Here is a 17,917-nt window from a genome sequence, read left to right as displayed (position 1 = left end):
CACACACTCTCACACACACACACTATAGACAATTATAGAGTATGCCATGCATGCATGCAGGAGATCTAAGTCTATACACACACTCTCTCTCTCATACACACACACTATAGACAATTATAGAGTATGCCATGCATGCATGCAGGAGATCTAAGTCTATACACACACACTCTCACACACACACACTATAGACAATTATAGAGTATGCCATGCATGCATGCAGGAGATCTAAGTCTATACACACACTCTCTCTCTCATACACACACACTATAGACAATTATAGAGTATGCCATGCATGCATGCAGGAGATCTAAGTCTATACACACACACTCTCACACACACACACTATAGACAATTATAGAGTATGCCATGCATGCATGCAGGAGATCTAAGTCTATACACACACACTCTCACACACACACACTATAGACAATTATAGAGTATGCCATGCATGCATGCAGGAGATCTAAGTCTATACACACACACTCTCTCACACACACACTATAGACAATTATAGAGTATGCCATGCATGCATGCAGGAGATCTAAGTCTATACACACACACTCTCACACACACACACACTATAGACAATTATAGAGTATGCCATGCATGCATGCAGGAGATCTAAGTCTATACACACACACTCTCACACACACACACTATAGACAATTATAGAGTATGCCATGCATGCATGCAGGAGATCTAAGTCTATACACACACTCTCACACACACACACTATAGACAATTATAGAGTATGCCATGCATGCATGCAGGAGATCTAAGTCTATACACACACTCTCTCTCTCATACACACACACTATAGACAATTATAGAGTATGCCATGCATGCATGCAGGAGATCTAAGTCTATACACACACACTCTCACACACACACACTATAGACAATTATAGAGTATGCCATGCATGCATGCAGGAGATCTAAGTCTATACACACACACTCTCACACACACACACTATAGACAATTATAGAGTATGCCATGCATGCATGCAGGAGATCTAAGTCTATACACACACTCTCTCTCTCATACACACACACTATAGACAATTATAGAGTATGCCATGCATGCATGCAGGAGATCTAAGTCTATACACACACACTCTCACACACACACACTATAGACAATTATAGAGTATGCCATGCATGCATGCAGGAGATCTAAGTCTATACACACACACTCTCACACACACACACTATAGACAATTATAGAGTATGCCATGCATGCATGCAGGAGATCTAAGTCTATACACACACACTCTCTCACACACACACTATAGACAATTATAGAGTATGCCATGCATGCATGCAGGAGATCTAAGTCTATACACACACACTCTCACACACACACACACTATAGACAATTATAGAGTATGCCATGCATGCATGCAGGAGATCTAAGTCTATACACACACACTCTCACACACACACACTATAGACAATTATAGAGTATGCCATGCATGCATGCAGGAGATCTAAGTCTATACACACACACTCTCACACACACACACTATAGACAATTATAGAGTATGCCATGCATGCATGCAGGAGATCTAAGTCTATACACACACTCTCTCTCTCATACACACACACTATAGACAATTATAGAGTATGCCATGCATGCATGCAGGAGATCTAAGTCTATACACACACACTCTCACACACACACACTATAGACAATTATAGAGTATGCCATGCATGCATGCAGGAGATCTAAGTCTATACACACACTCTCTCACACACACACACACTCTAGACAATTATAGAGTATGCCATGCATGCATGCAGGAGATCTAAGTCTATACACACACTCTCTCTCTCATACACACACACTATAGACAATTATAGAGTATGCCATGCATGCATGCAGGAGATCTAAGTCTATACACACACTCTCACACACACACACTATAGACAATTATAGAGTATGCCATGCATGCATGTAGGAGACTAAGTCTATACACACACTCTCACACACACACACATACTCTAGACAATTATAGAGTATGCCATGCATGCATGCAGGAGATCTAAGTCTATACACACACACTCTCACACACACACACACTATAGACAATTATAGAGTATGCCATGCATGCATGCAGGAGATCTAAGTCTATACACACACACTCTCACACACACACACTATAGACAATTATAGAGTATGCCATGCATGCATGCAGGAGATCTAAGTCTATACACACACTCTCTCACACACACACACACTATAGACAATTATAGAGTATGCCATGCATGCATGCAGGAGATCTAAGTCTATACACACACACTCTCACACACACACACTATAGACAATTATAGAGTATGCCATGCATGCATGCAGGAGATCTAAGTCTATACACACACTCTCACACACACACACTATAGACAATTATAGAGTATGCCATGCATGCATGCAGGAGATCTAAGTCTATACACACACACTCTCACACACACACACACTCTAGACAATTATAGAGTATGCCATGCATGCATGCAGGAGATCTAAGTCTATACACACACACTCTCACACACACACACACTCTAGACAATTATAGAGTATGCCATGCATGCATGCAGGAGATCTAAGTCTATACACACACTCTCTCACACACACACACACTCTAGACAATTATAGAGTATGCCATGCATGCATGCAGGAGATCTAAGTCTATACACACACACTCTCACACACACACACTATAGACAATTATAGAGTATGCCATGCATGCATGCAGGAGATCTAAGTCTATACACACACACTCTCACACACACACACTATAGACAATTATAGAGTATGCCATGCATGCATGCAGGAGATCTAAGTCTATACACACACACTCTCACACACACACACTATAGACAATTATAGAGTATGCCATGCATGCATGCAGGAGATCTAAGTCTATACACACACTCTCACACATACTATAGGAAATACAGAGTATGACATGCAGGCACACTGTAGCACTGAAGTCCACATACACACACACACATACACACACCACTCACTATAAACAAATACGATTAAAAAAATATCAACTGCTATAATATGCCTCTATTTTATTACTTCTGTCTTTGAAAGATTCAAATCCACCACTACACAGATTGTTTAGAGATATTCAATCCATCAAGGAATAGAACTTTTTTTATTTGAGCATGTAATGCAAATTCAATGAAGGATATTTAGAAAATTTTAAATATTCTGAGGTGTGTTTGATACTTTCCATGCAAATTTGCCATCTTCATTTTTGCTTCATAATATTAAAAGCCTACATCTTTATAAGTTTCTTGGTGGATAATCATATGTGTGTTGCATGCATGTGGGTGTGGAGGTGCACGCACCCGTGTACATACTTGTGCAGGTCAGAGGTGTTATGAACTAATTATTATTAAAGAAGAACAATATTAAATGTCATCTATCACGCCCCACTTTGTTTTGGAGGCAGGACCTCTCACTGGACATGAAGCTCTGTTTCAGCCAGACTGGCTAGCCAGGGAGCTCCCGCAATCTGCCGGCCTCCATCCTTCAATGCCAGAGTTAAGTGAGAGTGGCCATGCCCAGGTTTTATACGTGTGCTGGGGATGTGAACTCGGGTCTTGCTTGCCTAGTGTGTACCCTTGCACACTGGGACATTTCTTCAGCCCCTGGAGTGACTTTTTTTTAAAGCTACGTCTTATTTCTTCCCATGACTCCCTCAGGGTGTGTTTAAGCCGTGGCGCACTAACGTGACTTTAATGTGATGTGTGGTTTGAGGCTGTGCAGGTAAGTGCTGCACTGAGCACCTTGAAGCATACCTCTTGGCAAGCATCTCTGCTAATGTCCATGGCAGAAAATTCTAGAAGTGGAATTACTGACTAAAAGGCATGAACAGCCTGAAATTTTTTGTCACAAGGGATTTTAAGACAGCTCTTGGCTATCCTCAACACAAGCAAGGTATCAGTTTTTAGAGAAACCTTACACTTTAATGGCAAGCCATCCCATAAATCACTCAGTTAGAAACCTTTATCCTAACAGTTTTTCAAAGCACCTTGAGGGTGGGAGGATGCCGTCCCTGGTTGTTGTATGATGTTTCACTCTTTTGGCTTTTTTTAGGGGGGAGGGGCCACGCCACTACCCAGCTCCCAAATAAATCACAATCTGAGGCTTATTCTTAGTTATGAGTGCCTGGCCTTAGCTTGGCTTGTTTCTTGCCAGCTTTCCTAATTTAAATTATCCAGACTGCCTTTTGCCTCTGGTCTTTTCCCCTTTCTTACTTCTGTAGATCTTACTTTCACTCTTTCTCTGTGGCTGGCCGGGTGGCCGGGTGGCCGGGTGGCTGAGGGGCCGGGTGGCCGGGTGGCCGGGTGGCCGAGGGGCCGGGTGGCCGGGTGGCTGAGGGGCCGGGTGGCCGGGTGGCCGGTGGCCGAGGGGCCGGGTGGCCGGGTGGCTGAGGGGCCAGGTGGCTGGGTGGCCGGGTGGCTGAGGGGCCGGGTGGCTGGGTGGCTGGGTGGCCGAGGGGCCGGGTGGCCGGGTGGCTGAGGGGCCAGGTGGCCGGGTGGCCGGGTGGCCGGGTGGCCGGGTGGCCGGGTGGCTGAGGGGCCGGGTGGGTGGCCCCTGTTGTCCTCCTCCACCTCTCTCGTTGCTCCTCTCTTCCTCGGTTCTCCTTCTAGTTATACCCTCTGCCTGCCAGCCCCACCTATCCTTGCTCCTGTCTCTCTGTTGGCCATTCAGTTCTTTATTAGGACCCTCAGGTGTTTTAGACAGGCAAAGAATCACAGCTTCACAGAGTTAAGCAAATGCAGGAAAAACAAAAGTCATACACCTTAAAATAATCTTCTCTAATAGCTGGTGTTTGGGGGAAAGCTTCATTCTAGCCCAGAAGGCAAAAACTGTTACTTTCACAACTGTTCTCCCCACCACCATGGGGTACAAACATCAGATAAGGCTGTCTTGTGAATCCAAGGGTCTCCTTCAAGCTGGGGCTCCCCAACTTGATCCCCATACGGATAACGTGAGCATCACTTGGGAAATGTCACCCGCGTGCAGCACAAATACTAATGTTCTGCCTGTTGCTGAGATGGAGCGACTGGCAAGAAGCAGCCTGTCGGGAGCTACATGTGTTAGGACTACTGGGTCCTGGTCCCTGTGGGTGGCCACCTTCTGAGAAAGCAGCAAGAGAGCTGCTGCGTTCCGACTAGTAAGTTATTTCTCTATAGTGTGCTATTGTCCCCCACGGTGTTTTGTAAGTTGGGGAAAGTAAATGCTAGGGATATGTGAAAACATTTTTTTTAAAGGTTAGTGCTTAAGAAATGCTAATTTTCCTTTATTTTTACAGAAAGTTAACCTAGTTTTTTTTATATATTTTTTTCCTTTTGTTTCCTTAAGGTAGAGTCTTCTATAGCCCAGGCTGGTCTGGATCTTGCCGTGTAACAGGATAACCTGAATCTTTCTGTCTCTAGCTCCTGTGTGCTGCGAGTCCATTTATGGGCCACACCATCCAGCTCATATTGTGCTGAGGATCAGACCCAGACCTTTACACATGCAGGCACTCGGTGATCTGGACTGCGTCTCCAGAGCTCTAACCTTTGCTTTCTGGTCCTTAGTTATTTTTGTTCTTACAAGGGTAGTCTGAGAGCACTGTGCTGTGAGAGCAAAATAAACAGCTCGGTATGGAGGGTGTAACAGTGCCTGTTCTTCTGAAAAACCCTTAGAGACCTGGAGAGCAGATCATGGTGGGGATGTCATGGACGCCACAGGAGCTTGCATGGCAGTTGGCGAGCACAGACCATCTGCTGCATAGAGGACATTGCAGACGATAGGCATGGCTCTAGCCTGAGAAGCTGACCAAATTTCTAGTGACTAGGGAGCTGGATCTGTGGCTGTGAGTGCCTATTGCTCTTGCAGAGGACTCAAGCTGAGTTCTCAGCACCCACACTGGGCTGCTCACAGCCTCCTGTAATACAGCTCCAGAGGATTTGAAAGTGACTTCTGGACTCTAAGGGCACCTGCATTTACACATGGACATAACATTCGCACGCACACGCACACACACACACACACACACACACACACACACTAGTGTGTATTTAAAAATAAATATTTAGGGACTATATAAAGAAACTGGAAAAATCCCACACTAGTGAGTTAAGAGAACATTTGAAAACTTTAGAACAAAAAGAAGCAAACTCACCCAAGAGAACTAAATGGCACAAAATAATCAAATTGAGAGGTGAAATCAACAAAATAGAAACAAAGAAAATAATACAAAGAATCAATGAGACAAAGAGTTGGTTCTTCGAGAAAATCAACAGAATAGACAAATCTTTATCCAAACTAACCAAAAGGCAGAGAGAGAATATCCAAATTAACAAAATCAGAAATGAAAAGGGGGGCATAACAATAGCTATGGAGGAAATACAGAGAATCATCAGGTCATACTTCAAAAGCTTGTACTTCACAAAATTGGAAAACTTAAAGGAAATGGACAACTTTCTGGATAAATATCACTTACCAAAATTAAATCAAGACCAGATAAGTAAATTAAACAGACCTATAACTGCTGAAGAAATAGAAACAGTTATCAAAAGTCTCCCAATCAAAAATGGCCCAGGACTAGATGGTTTCAGCTCAGAATTCTACAAGATTTTCAAAGAAGAACTAATACCAATACTCCTCAAATTGTTCCACACTATAGAAACAGAAGGAACACTGCCAAACTCTTTTTATGAGGCTACAATTACCCTGATACCCAAACCACAGAAACACATTACTAAGAAAGAGAATTACAGACCAATCTCACTCATGAATATTGATACAAAACTACTAAATAAAATACTGGCAAATCAAATACAAGAACACGTCAAAACCATCATCCACCATGATCAAGTCAGCTTCATTCCAGAGGGAACGGGGATGGCTCAACATATGAAAATCTGTCAACGTAATCCACCATAAAAACAAACTGAAAAATAAAAACCACATCATCATCTCATTAGATGCTTAAAAAGCTTTCAACAAAATACAACATATTCACGATAAAGGTCTGGAGAGAGCAGGGATACAAGGAACATACCTAAACATAATCAAGGCAAGCCAACAGCCAATATCAAACTAAATGGAGAGAAACTCCCAGCAATTCCACTGAAATCAGGAACAAGACAAGGATGTCCACTCTCTCCATATCTATTCAATATAGTTCTTGAGGTCCTATCTAAAGCAATAAGACAACAAAAGGATATCAAGGGGTTACAAACTTTCACTATTTGCTGATGATATGTTAGTTTACATAAGTGACCTCAAAAATTCTACCAAGGAACTTCTACAACTCATAAACACCTTCAGTAATGTAGCAGGATACAAGATTAACTTAAAAAAAATCAGTAGTTCTCCTGTACACAGATGATAAATGGACTGAGAAAGAAATCAGAGAAACATCACCCTTAACAATAGCCACAGACAGCATAAAATATCTCAGAGTAACTCTAACCAAACAAGTGGAAGGTTTGTATGACATGAACTTTAAATTTTTGAAGAAAGAAATTGAAGAAGACACCAGAAAATGGAAAGATCTCCCAAGCTCTTGGGTAGGTAGAATTAACATAGTACAAAATGGCAATCTTACCAAAAGTAATCTACAGATTCAATGCAATGTCCATCAAAATCCCAGCAAAATTCTTCACAGACCTCAAAAGAATGGTACTCAAGTTTATATGGAAAGCAAAAAACCCAGGATAGCCAAAACAATTCTGTACAATAAAAGAATTTCTGGAGGCATCAATCCCTGACTTCAAATTCTACTACAGAGCTGCAGTACTGAAAACAGCCTGGTATTGACATACAAACAGACACGAGGACCAATGGAACTGAATCAATGACCCAGATATTAATCCACACACTTTTGAACACCTGATTTTTGACAAAAAAAACCAAAAAATATAAAATGGAAAAAAGAAAGCATATTTAACAAATGGTACTGACATAACTGAATATCAAGATGAAGAAGAATGAAAATAGATCCATGCACAATACTCAAGTCCTCTGTAGATGTCATGTTCATAGCAGAGTATTCAATAGTCACTTATTCTCCACAGTCTGACCTGGAACTGGAGTTAAAGATGGTTGTGAATCACCATGGAGGTGTTGGGAACTGAACCCAGGTCCTCTGCAGGAACAACACATGATTCTAAACACGGAGGCTCCATTTCCATGGTTATAAAAGTGTTAGAGATTCAAATAAGTTTTTACTAGCTTTCAATGTTTTCAAAATTGGTACACAAAGTCTTGGACTTCATTGTTACATTTTCATATGTATACACACACACATATACACACACGTACACTCCCCTGTCTTGCTGGTCCCTTACCACCCTTTCTCCTTTCTGCTTTAATGTCACATATATGGTTGCCCTCTGTTGTCTTCCTCTCTTTTTACCTATCCATTTCCTTTCATTGCCCCATTTCTACTTTAATGTTATATGCATACACACACACATAGACACACACTTGCACACACACACACACACACACACGCTGGGATGTTGGAAATCCAGGTATTATATGAAAATGAAAATGCAGTATTTGTCTTTGTGAGTCTGTCTTATATCACTTAACACAATGACCTCAGTTCTATCCATTTTCCTGCAAATACCAGGACTGTGTTCTTCCCTAGAGCTGGATGAAGGTCCACTGTGTATAAGTACAATATGCACCAGTTCATGGCTGGCGGGCAACAAGCCAGTTCCAGACCTTGGTTATTAGGAACATGTAGTTTCTCTGTGGTCCCCTGACTTAGCATCCTTTGAAGAAACACCTAAGAGCATCCTATCTGGATAATACGGTAGCCCTGGTTGTTGTTTTTAAGGAATAATCATGATGATTTTTATAGACTCTGTCAGTTTACATCCCCACACGCAATGAATAGTAAGTGTTGCTCTTTCTCGACATCATCGCCAGCAATTGTGAATTGTTTTCTGGACCTTAGCCAATTTGACTGGAATGAGATAGAATCTTGATGTAGTTTTAATTTGCATTTCCCCCGATGGCTAAAGACTTTTCCAAGTCCTTACCAGCATTCTTCATTTCTTTCTTTGAGAGCTGTCAGTTCAGCTGTTGGTTTTCTGATCACATTCTTTGGGGTTTGGGGTGCTTAATTTTTGCAGGTTGTACTGCGCACTGTTTTTATTGCTATGACCAAGTCTCTGGCAAAGTCGGGTCAGGGAGGGATTGTTTGACTCGTGATTTGAGGGGACGCAGACCATCATGGTGGAGAAGGCGTGGCGGCAGGAATGCGAAGCACGTTGGGTTTGCAGTCAGGAAGCAGTGGACAGGAAGTGTGTCTGGGCTATGAAACCTCAAGGCCTACTGTCTGTGACCTACTTTCTCTAGTGAGGCTCAACTTCCTAAAACTTCCACAACTCCCTCTCCAAATCAGCACCACCAGCCAGGAGCCAAGGGCTCAGACATGAGTCATTAGGAGGCACTGTGTCTTCGAACACAGCAAAAGCCTTTAGAGATGCGGTCATCACTATCTTGTCTGATGTGGAGGTGCCAAAGAGAGTCTCCTATTCTGTGGGATTGTTTTTTTCCTGTTTTGCTGATTGTTTCATTTGGTGTTCAGAACCCCTTTAATTTTACACAATTCTATTTATCAAATCTTAGAATTATTTTGGTGCTCTTAGAGTTTCTTTACAGAAAGTTCTGCCTATGTGTATCTTGAGATATTTTGTCAAATACTTCTCTAATGGTTTCAAAGCCCCAAGTCTTACACGGAGGTCTTTGACCCATTTTGGAGAATGGGGGAGAGAGGCACATGGACAAAGTGAAAAGTAAGGATCCAGTTTCACTCTGTGTCAGCAGCAAGTGTTCAACAAGCTGCCTTTTTTCTAATCTGTGCGCCTAAGGCCTTTGTCAAAAGTTAGGTGGCTATGACTGGCTATGTGGGTTTATTTCTGGGCCCTCTATTCTATCCCGCAGTTGTTTTGTGTTAGTATGGAGCTGGTCTTGTTACAAAGGCTTCACAGTTAATTTGAGGTCGGGCACTGCTGTGCCTCCAGCATTTCTCTTTCTGCACAGCGTTGCGTTTGCTATTCCAGGTCTTTTGTGCTCCCTTAGGAACTTTTGAGTTATTTTTTCTGCCTTTGTGAAGAATGACACAAGAATTTTGGTGGAGGCACATGGTAGATTGCTCTCCTTGATGTGGCCATTTCGTGATATTAATTCTGCCAAACCGTGAGCACGGGAGGTCTTTTTAACTGCTACCATCTCCTTTAATTTCTTTTTAGTGTCTTTAAGTTTTCATTACTAGATTTGTTAACTCCTTCGGTAGGTTTATTCCTGGGGATTTTTTGAATGTATTGTAAACAGAATTTTATTCCTGGGTTCTAAGAAAGCTTGTTATTGGTGTGTAGAAAAGCTACTGACAAACTGCCCCGTCCTGACAAACTGGTGCTCTGTCCTTCAGAGAGCTGACTACCCAGTGATAGAGACTCGGGATGTGTGCCTTGCTGCAGAGACTTAGCTCGGTGCATCTGTCCCTGGGCTCATAAGTAGCTAGATCAAAGAACCATGGAGTCAAGCAACACGGGACAAGAGGAGTTCAGTAAATTACATACATTTATTTCATCATCACACTTCATCTTCTGCTGCAGCTGAACTTCCATTTTATGCATATGTTTGCTAGACAAATGAGCACCTGACTATTTGGGGGGTATTACAATAAACATATCTTTCTTATTAATAAATATGTTCAAATGTTTGGTGTGGCCCTTTAACACACACAAAGTCGTTATTCAGTGTCATAGTTTTGAACTACAAATCCATCACTTTCTGGGAGGAACAATCCTTCCAATCTCTGTACAAACTATAGTCAAAGAGATGGAGCTTCTACCACCAAACAATTGAGGTAGAAAGTGGGGCCTACAGGGTGTGCTCTCCAAAGACCTGTGTACCACGCTACAGCATCCAAAAGACACATCCTGAGAAAAACTACGGATGCTCTGAGACTCAATTGTTTTTATTCCTGTATGATAATTCCAAAATTAGGGAGAGTGATTTCCAAGTGGTCTCACTGCAGGGCTAGCAGAGACATGTTACAGTATGCTTTAATCCTGTCACTTTTAGGCTTATAAAACCAACATAAAACATAAATAGTAATTCTTGAGACTGACTACTGACTAACAAAGATTTTAAGTCTTATCTCCACCCTCTCTCTAAACCTTTTGGGAAAAAAAAAAACCACCAAGAAAAAAAAAGAGAGGAAGAAGAAAAAGAAAAAAGGGAGAAAAATAGCTTGCTTGGGGTCCCTCCACTCCTGCCCTGCTTAGGCAATGTGCTTCTTAGAAGGCAAGCTTAAGGTTCTGTCAAGGGCTCACTCTGGCGAAAGTTGTTGAATCAAATTCATATTTGCCTAAGCCTTTATGGTTTGGGGGTTTGTAGGGCCCTGGTCTCCCTTATTCCTGTGGTGCATTTGTGGGGACAGTTTATGATCTACTTACTAAGCTTCCTGTGTGTTTCTGTGCTATGCCTGCCCCGCCTGGTGGTTAGCTGCAGGGCATTCACTCCATTGATAATATGGTAATTTCCCACCTGCCTGGGCGGAGATCCTTGTGCTGCAGTCAGGTAGATAAAAACTCCCCCAACGCTGAATAAAGTGGCATTCGGCTGATCTCCTTTCGAATGACCCTGGTCTCTCTGTGTCTTCTTTTCAATCTCCAGGCCCTTGCCCGACTCGCGCAAGAAGCAGATTTATCCTGTTGTGGAAAAGATTGATCAACAGGGACAGAGGACCAGGCAACATAACCCTCTGGCTTTTAAGGATATTAAGCAGTTGAAAGAAGCAGTTGTAGACTATGGAGCTCATGCTCCTTTCACTGTAGCTTTATTGGAATCCTTTGCAGACCTCAACCTTATACCCAATGACTGGATGCAGCTTTGCAGGGCTTGTCTTTCAGGGGGAGATTATTTGTTATGGAGAGGTGAAATGCAGGAAAATTGCAAAAAGACTGTAGGCAAAAATGCTGAAGCAGGTTTCCCCCAGAATAACCTTGACATGTTAACTGGGGAAGGACAATATGCTAGCTTAGAAGCACAGATTGCTTATGATCCTGCAATTTATGCTCAGATAGCTGCAGCGGCCGTTAAAGCTTGGAAAACTTTACCTAACAAAGGATCACGAGAACAGCTTTCAAAGATCCTTCAAGGATCTTCAGAACCTTATTCTGAGTTCATTGACCGCCTTCTACAGGTGGGAAGCCGCATTTTTGGGGATGTGGATTCAGCTATGCCAGTCGTTAAACATTTGGCCTTCGAAAATGCAAACAAGTTCTGTCAGCAAGTCTTACGCCCCCATAGAGATGGAGATTTGAATGATTTTATCCGATTATGCAGAGACATTGATGGCACCCACATGATGGGCCAGGTCATTGTTTCTGCCCTCAAGGAAGGTCAGGGTGGAGCTAGGTCTAGGAATTGTTTTCAATGCGGAAGGTCGGGACGTCTCAAAAGGAACTGCCCTGCCGGTAAAGGAGCAATTAATCAGCCTAGAAGGAATCCAGGTGTTTGCCCAAAATGCCAAAAGGGAGTTCACTGGGCCAATGACTGTCACTCTAAGACGGACAGTCAAGGAAATCTTATCCCCAGGTCAAAAAACGGGGGGAGGGGCCTGCCCCGGGCCCCCAATACACAAGTGTACGGGGCCATGAGCGGAGCAGCAGCTCCCATCAGATTCATTCCTCAGAGAAATGCCTCACTGTCAACGACCTTGTACAAGGCACCTCAGGAAGTGCAGGACTAGATCTCTGTACCTCCGCCCGAGTAGTGTTGACCCCACAAATGGGTGTGCAAGCCTTGGGGACTGGAGTATTTGGACCTATCCCAGAGGGTTCAGTAGGTATAGTTTTGGGTAGAAGTAGTTCTGCGCTCAAAGGAATCAAAATTTTACCAGGAATTATAGACTGTGATTTTACTGGAGAAATTAAAATTATGATTGAAGCTGGTATGGGAGTCCTTGTCATCCCTCAAGGAACGAGAATAGCTCAATTAGTGCTTTTGCCCATGTTTCGCTCTACTAATCCTTTCTTTAAACAAGAACGAGGGGACAAGGGATTTGGCTCCACAGGATCCCCTGGAGCTTATTGGGTTTCTAGTTTAGAGAATCGCCCCACTCTTACTTTAATAGTCAATGGGAAAAGGTTCCAAGGCCTTCCTGATACAGGGGCTGATTCTTCAGTGATTGCTAAAAGGCACTGGCCTGCATCCTGGCCTCTACAGCCAGCCTCTACTACCTTGCAGGGAGTAGGAACGGCCAGTTCTCCAGAGTGCAGTACTCAGTATTTAGATTGGGAGGACGAAGAAGGCCATAAAGGCATTTTTAAACCATTTGTCCTGGAACACCTTCCTCTTAATTTGTGGGGAAGAGATGTTTTGCAAGCTATGGGAGCAGTTCTGACCACTGAACCTGTGCAGCGTATGCTATTGAAGCAGGGCTTTGTCCCTGGTCAGGGTTTGGGCAAAAATCTGCAGGGGGATGTGCAGATTTTAGCAGACAAGAAAATAATACAACAGTCACCTGGACAGCATACAGGGTTAGGAAATTTTTCCTAGGGGCCATTGCAGAGCAGCCAGAAAGCATTCCTATAAAATGGAAAACTGAAAAACCTGTTTGGATAGCGCAATGGCCCCTGAGTAAAGAAAAATTACAGGCTGCTCGTACTCTAGTCCAGGAACAGCTAGAAGCAGGACACATAGTGCCATCCACTTCTCCCTGGAATACCCCTATCTTCGTTATTAAGAAAAAGTCTGGTAAATGGAGGTTATTGCAAGATCTTAGAGCAGTAAATGATTGCATGGAAATTATGGGGGCAACTCAACCTGGGTTGCCTCAGCCTGTAGGTATTCCTGCAGGATATTATCTTTTAGTTATTGACCTGAAGGATTGTTTTTTCACCATTCCCTTGCATCCAAAAGACTCTGATAAATTTGCTTTTAGTGTACCTTCTATAAATTTCAAAGAACCATACAAGCGCTACCAATGGGTAACACTGCCCCAGGGTATGGCCAATAGTTCTGTAATTTGCCAAATGTTTGTGGCACGGGTTATTGCCCCTATTAGGTATAAATATTCTCAACTGTATATAAGTCATTATTTGGATGACATCCTATTAGCTGGACAGGACCCAAAAGTAGTCCTTGAGGCTTTTGCTGACTTGCAAGAATGCCTAGCACATGCTGGGTTAGTTATTGCTTCCGAAAAGGTACAACAACAGTTTCCATATCAATACTTGGGGCATCAACTGTTGCAGACAGGAGTAAAACCGCAGAAGGTTACTCTTCGCCTAGATAGACTACGAACTTTGAATGATTTTCAAAAGTTGCTTGGAGACCTAAATTGGGTCCGGCCCAGTCTGGGAATTTCTACTGGAGACTTAAAACCACTTTTTGACATTCTGCAGGGGAATCCAGACCCAACCTCCTTTCGTGAGTTAACACCTCAAGCAAGGCAATGTATTACTCTAATTGAAGAAAAGCTTGCCTCTGCTCATATTAATTATATTGACTATAGTCAGCCACTGCTGTTGATAATTTTCCCCTCCAAGCATAGTCCTACTGGAGTTTTTTGGCAGCAAGGACCCATCCTGTGGGTACATGAACATGTGTCGCCTGTAAAAATTGTTATCTCTTATCCATCAGCTGTGCTACGTGTTATTCAGAAAGGATATAAGCTTAGCTTGCAAACTTTTGGAGTGTTACCTGATACGGTTATTACACCTTATACCCAGGCAGAAATAACTTGGTTACAAAATTTTGCTGAAGATTGGACTTTATTTTTATGCACTAATTCCTGCAAGTTAGACAATCATTATCCTTCTGATAAGTTAGTCACCTTCTTTAAAAATCATCCGGTATGTTTCCCTAAAATTATTTCTTTGCAGCCTCTGGCAGGGGCACGGAATGTGTTTACTGATGGATCTTCCACCGGGAGAGCTGTAGTAGCCTCCCCTCCTGATTTTGATATTCAGTCTGTTAATACTAACTCTGCTCAGGTGGCTGAATTGGTTGCTGTCCAGATGGCCCTAGAGAAATATGCTGATATTCCATTTAACCTTTTTACTGACAGTCAGTATATAAGCAAAATTCTTGCACCGTTGGAAACTGCAGCTTATATTGCCTCTGTATCTCGAGTCCAGATGCAGTTATTGGCTATTCAAACTTTGCTTTGGGCCCGATCTGTACCCATTTACGTAGGGCATTTGCGGGCTCATACTGACCTCCCTGGTCCTTTGAGTGAGGGAAACGCTTTGGCCGATCAGCTTACTCGTCAGATTTATGTAGTTAGTCAGGAATCTTATGAAGCTGCAGAAAAAGCTCATAATCGTTTTCATCTCAATGCTGGATCTTTAAGATTTCATTTTAAGATATCTCGAGAGCAAGCCACTAATATTGTTAAAAAATGCTCTTTGTGTACAGAACTTTTAACTGTTCCCCATTTGGGAGTTAATCCTCGTGGGCTTGCCCCTAATCATTTATGGCAAATGGATATCACCCATGTTCCTTCTTTTGGGCGCATACAATATGTTCACGTAACCGTGGATACATATTCTCATCTCATTTTTGCCTCAGCTCACACAGGAAAAAGATTACGAGATGTAAAAAGTCATTGTCTCCAGGCTTTTGCCTACATGGGAGTTCCTAAAACTGTAAAAACTGATAATGGACCAGCCTATACTAGCACTGGCTTTGCTAAATTTTGTTCTGAGTTTTCAATTTCTCACAAAACGGGTATACCTTATAATCCTCAAGGACAAGCTATAGTGGAGCGAGCGCATCGTACGCTCAAAGCCTATTTGCATAAAACAAAAAAGGGGGAATATGGTTCCACCCCCAGAGATCATTTATCTTTTATTTTATACATTTTAAATTTTTTGACTCTTGATGCTCAATCTCATACTGCCGCTGACAGGCATTGGCGGCCAGATTCTTCCAGGATGCCTCATGTCAAATGGAAGAATCTATCAGATGGCACCTGGCATGGTCCAGATCCTGTACTGGTGTGGGGAAGAGGGGCTGTTTGTGTTTTCCCGCAGGATGCTGACAATCCAATATGGGTACCTGAGCGGCTGGTGCGTGCTGTGGATTTTCCTGTCCAGAAGCCTGAAGACAGGACAGAGCCGAGAGATCAAAGAGATTCTGGCTTGTCAACTGAAGAGTTGCGGGTTTCCTGAGGAGCTGGCTGTGGTGGTCCGAGTGCCAAGGATTGTTCCTCGCCCGTCTACCTATCTACCCATCCCATGATATCGGCAGCCACAGCTGTTGCTGCTACAGCAGCTAAAGCTGCTGGATTTTTCATTAGTCAGTCAGTTGCTTCCTGCTAGCACAAAGGATACCTTCTCAGGGCAGGTTGCAAATGCCGTAGCCATTCAAATTGAGCTAAATTTACAAATGAATATTGCAGTTAATTTTGCTCTTGGTTGTGGTTAAAGACCACTGCTAGATGTTACAGTAATAAGCTTATTGCTGTTGTTATTCACAGACCCTGAGGTGTACAATTTACTAATTGGCTCTTAAAATTATTCTAGTTAGCTAGCTATACCAGGGTTATTTTCACCAGCGCTGAGACCTTACTTAAAGGGCTCCAATTTGGGCAGAATTATTAAGGATTGAGCAAGCACAGTCTCCTTAAGGGATGCTTACATATGCTGGAGCATCATCTTCATGGTTATGATGCCAGAGCCAAAGGCAAGCTCAGGTCAATGTTGCCACGTGGCAAGTCCTCTTAGCTATTGCCCCAGAGAATCTTTCAGCACAAATCTGGCTGAACTCGGTGATGGATGACTAGTGAGCCAAAGACGGGAAAGGCTTTTGGGGGGCTGCCTCAACCTAAGACAGGAAATGTGTTTTGACCTGGATGCTTTCCCATGACGGGTAAGGGGTATTGCCTGACGTCCAATGCCACCCAAGACAGGCCTAGTCATAATTTATACAAAAGGGGGACCTGTAGGGCCCTGGTCTCCCTTATTCCTGTGGTGCATTTGTGGGGACAGTTTATGATCTACTTACTAAGCTTCCTGTGTGTTTCTGTGCTATGCCTGCCCCGCCTGGTGGTTAGCTGCAGGGCATTCACTCCATTGATAATATGGTAATTTCCCACCTGCCTGGGCGGAGATCCTTGTGCTGCAGTCAGGTAGATAAAAACTCCCCCAACGCTGAATAAAGTGGCATTCGGCTGATCTCCTTTCGAATGACCCTGGTCTCTCTGTGTCTTCTTTTCAATCTCCAGGCCCTTGCCCGACTCGCGTTCGGTACAGTGGCGCGCGAACTGTACCGAGGGTGTAACACCAAATCGGGTGTTACAGGGGTTTTGTTTTTGTTTTCTTTGTTTATACAGACACTAGCTTCTTCTTAAAACAAAACTAGAGTCACTGTACTTGGTAGGACTTTTGCAAAGAACAACAAGTAGGCGTGTTGTTGCAAGTGTCCTATGGTGACTCAGAGTGACATTGGGGCATCTCCTGAATAGGCTGAAGTTTAATTCATTGACGTTCTCCATGGCTCTTCACAAACATCTTAAATACAGGTACACATGTAAACACTGTGCTCTCGGAGAGCGAAGATTAGGCACATCAAAGCACATAGCTCACAAAGAAATGGTTCCAAGGGAAGCACCACTCTTGGGTTTCAAAACCATCCGCCTGAGCTAGCACTCTCTGGCTGAGGGGGGAACACCGCGTTGCACATCTCGGAGTTCTCTTGATGGAGCGGCAGTTCACATCCCGCCACCAGGCTTTCTTTTCTTCTTCGAGAGACATAGCCTCTGCCCGTGGACAGCCTTTCGTACTTTGTCTCAAATTTCCTGCATAACAAGAGAGGAAGGGCGGAGTTACAAACAGTCAAGCCACCCTCGCTGGTCCCAGGTGCTTCTGCCCTGCTCTG

The 17,917-nt window shown here is 43.2% G+C and overlaps 1 protein-coding gene across 1 annotated transcript in view; it reads right to left on the bottom strand.

Annotated features, from left to right (window-relative positions):
• Window positions 1-17,345: 17,345 nt before the first annotated feature.
• The window catches only part of Mttp (microsomal triglyceride transfer protein), a 37,427-nt gene continuing 36,855 nt past the window's right edge, over window positions 17,346-17,917 (bottom strand). The window contains exon 18 of the mRNA XM_075981253.1: window positions 17,346-17,837. Within this exon, the coding sequence (XP_075837368.1) occupies window positions 17,663-17,837 (175 nt within the window). The 3' untranslated portion in view covers window positions 17,346-17,662. The remainder of the gene's footprint in view (window positions 17,838-17,917) is intronic.

Source organism: Microtus pennsylvanicus, chromosome 7 (genome assembly GCF_037038515.1).
Source record: "Microtus pennsylvanicus isolate mMicPen1 chromosome 7, mMicPen1.hap1, whole genome shotgun sequence".
NCBI classification, from domain to species: Eukaryota; Metazoa; Chordata; class Mammalia; order Rodentia; family Cricetidae; genus Microtus; species Microtus pennsylvanicus.
This window is presented reverse-complemented; position numbering and strand designations above follow the sequence as displayed.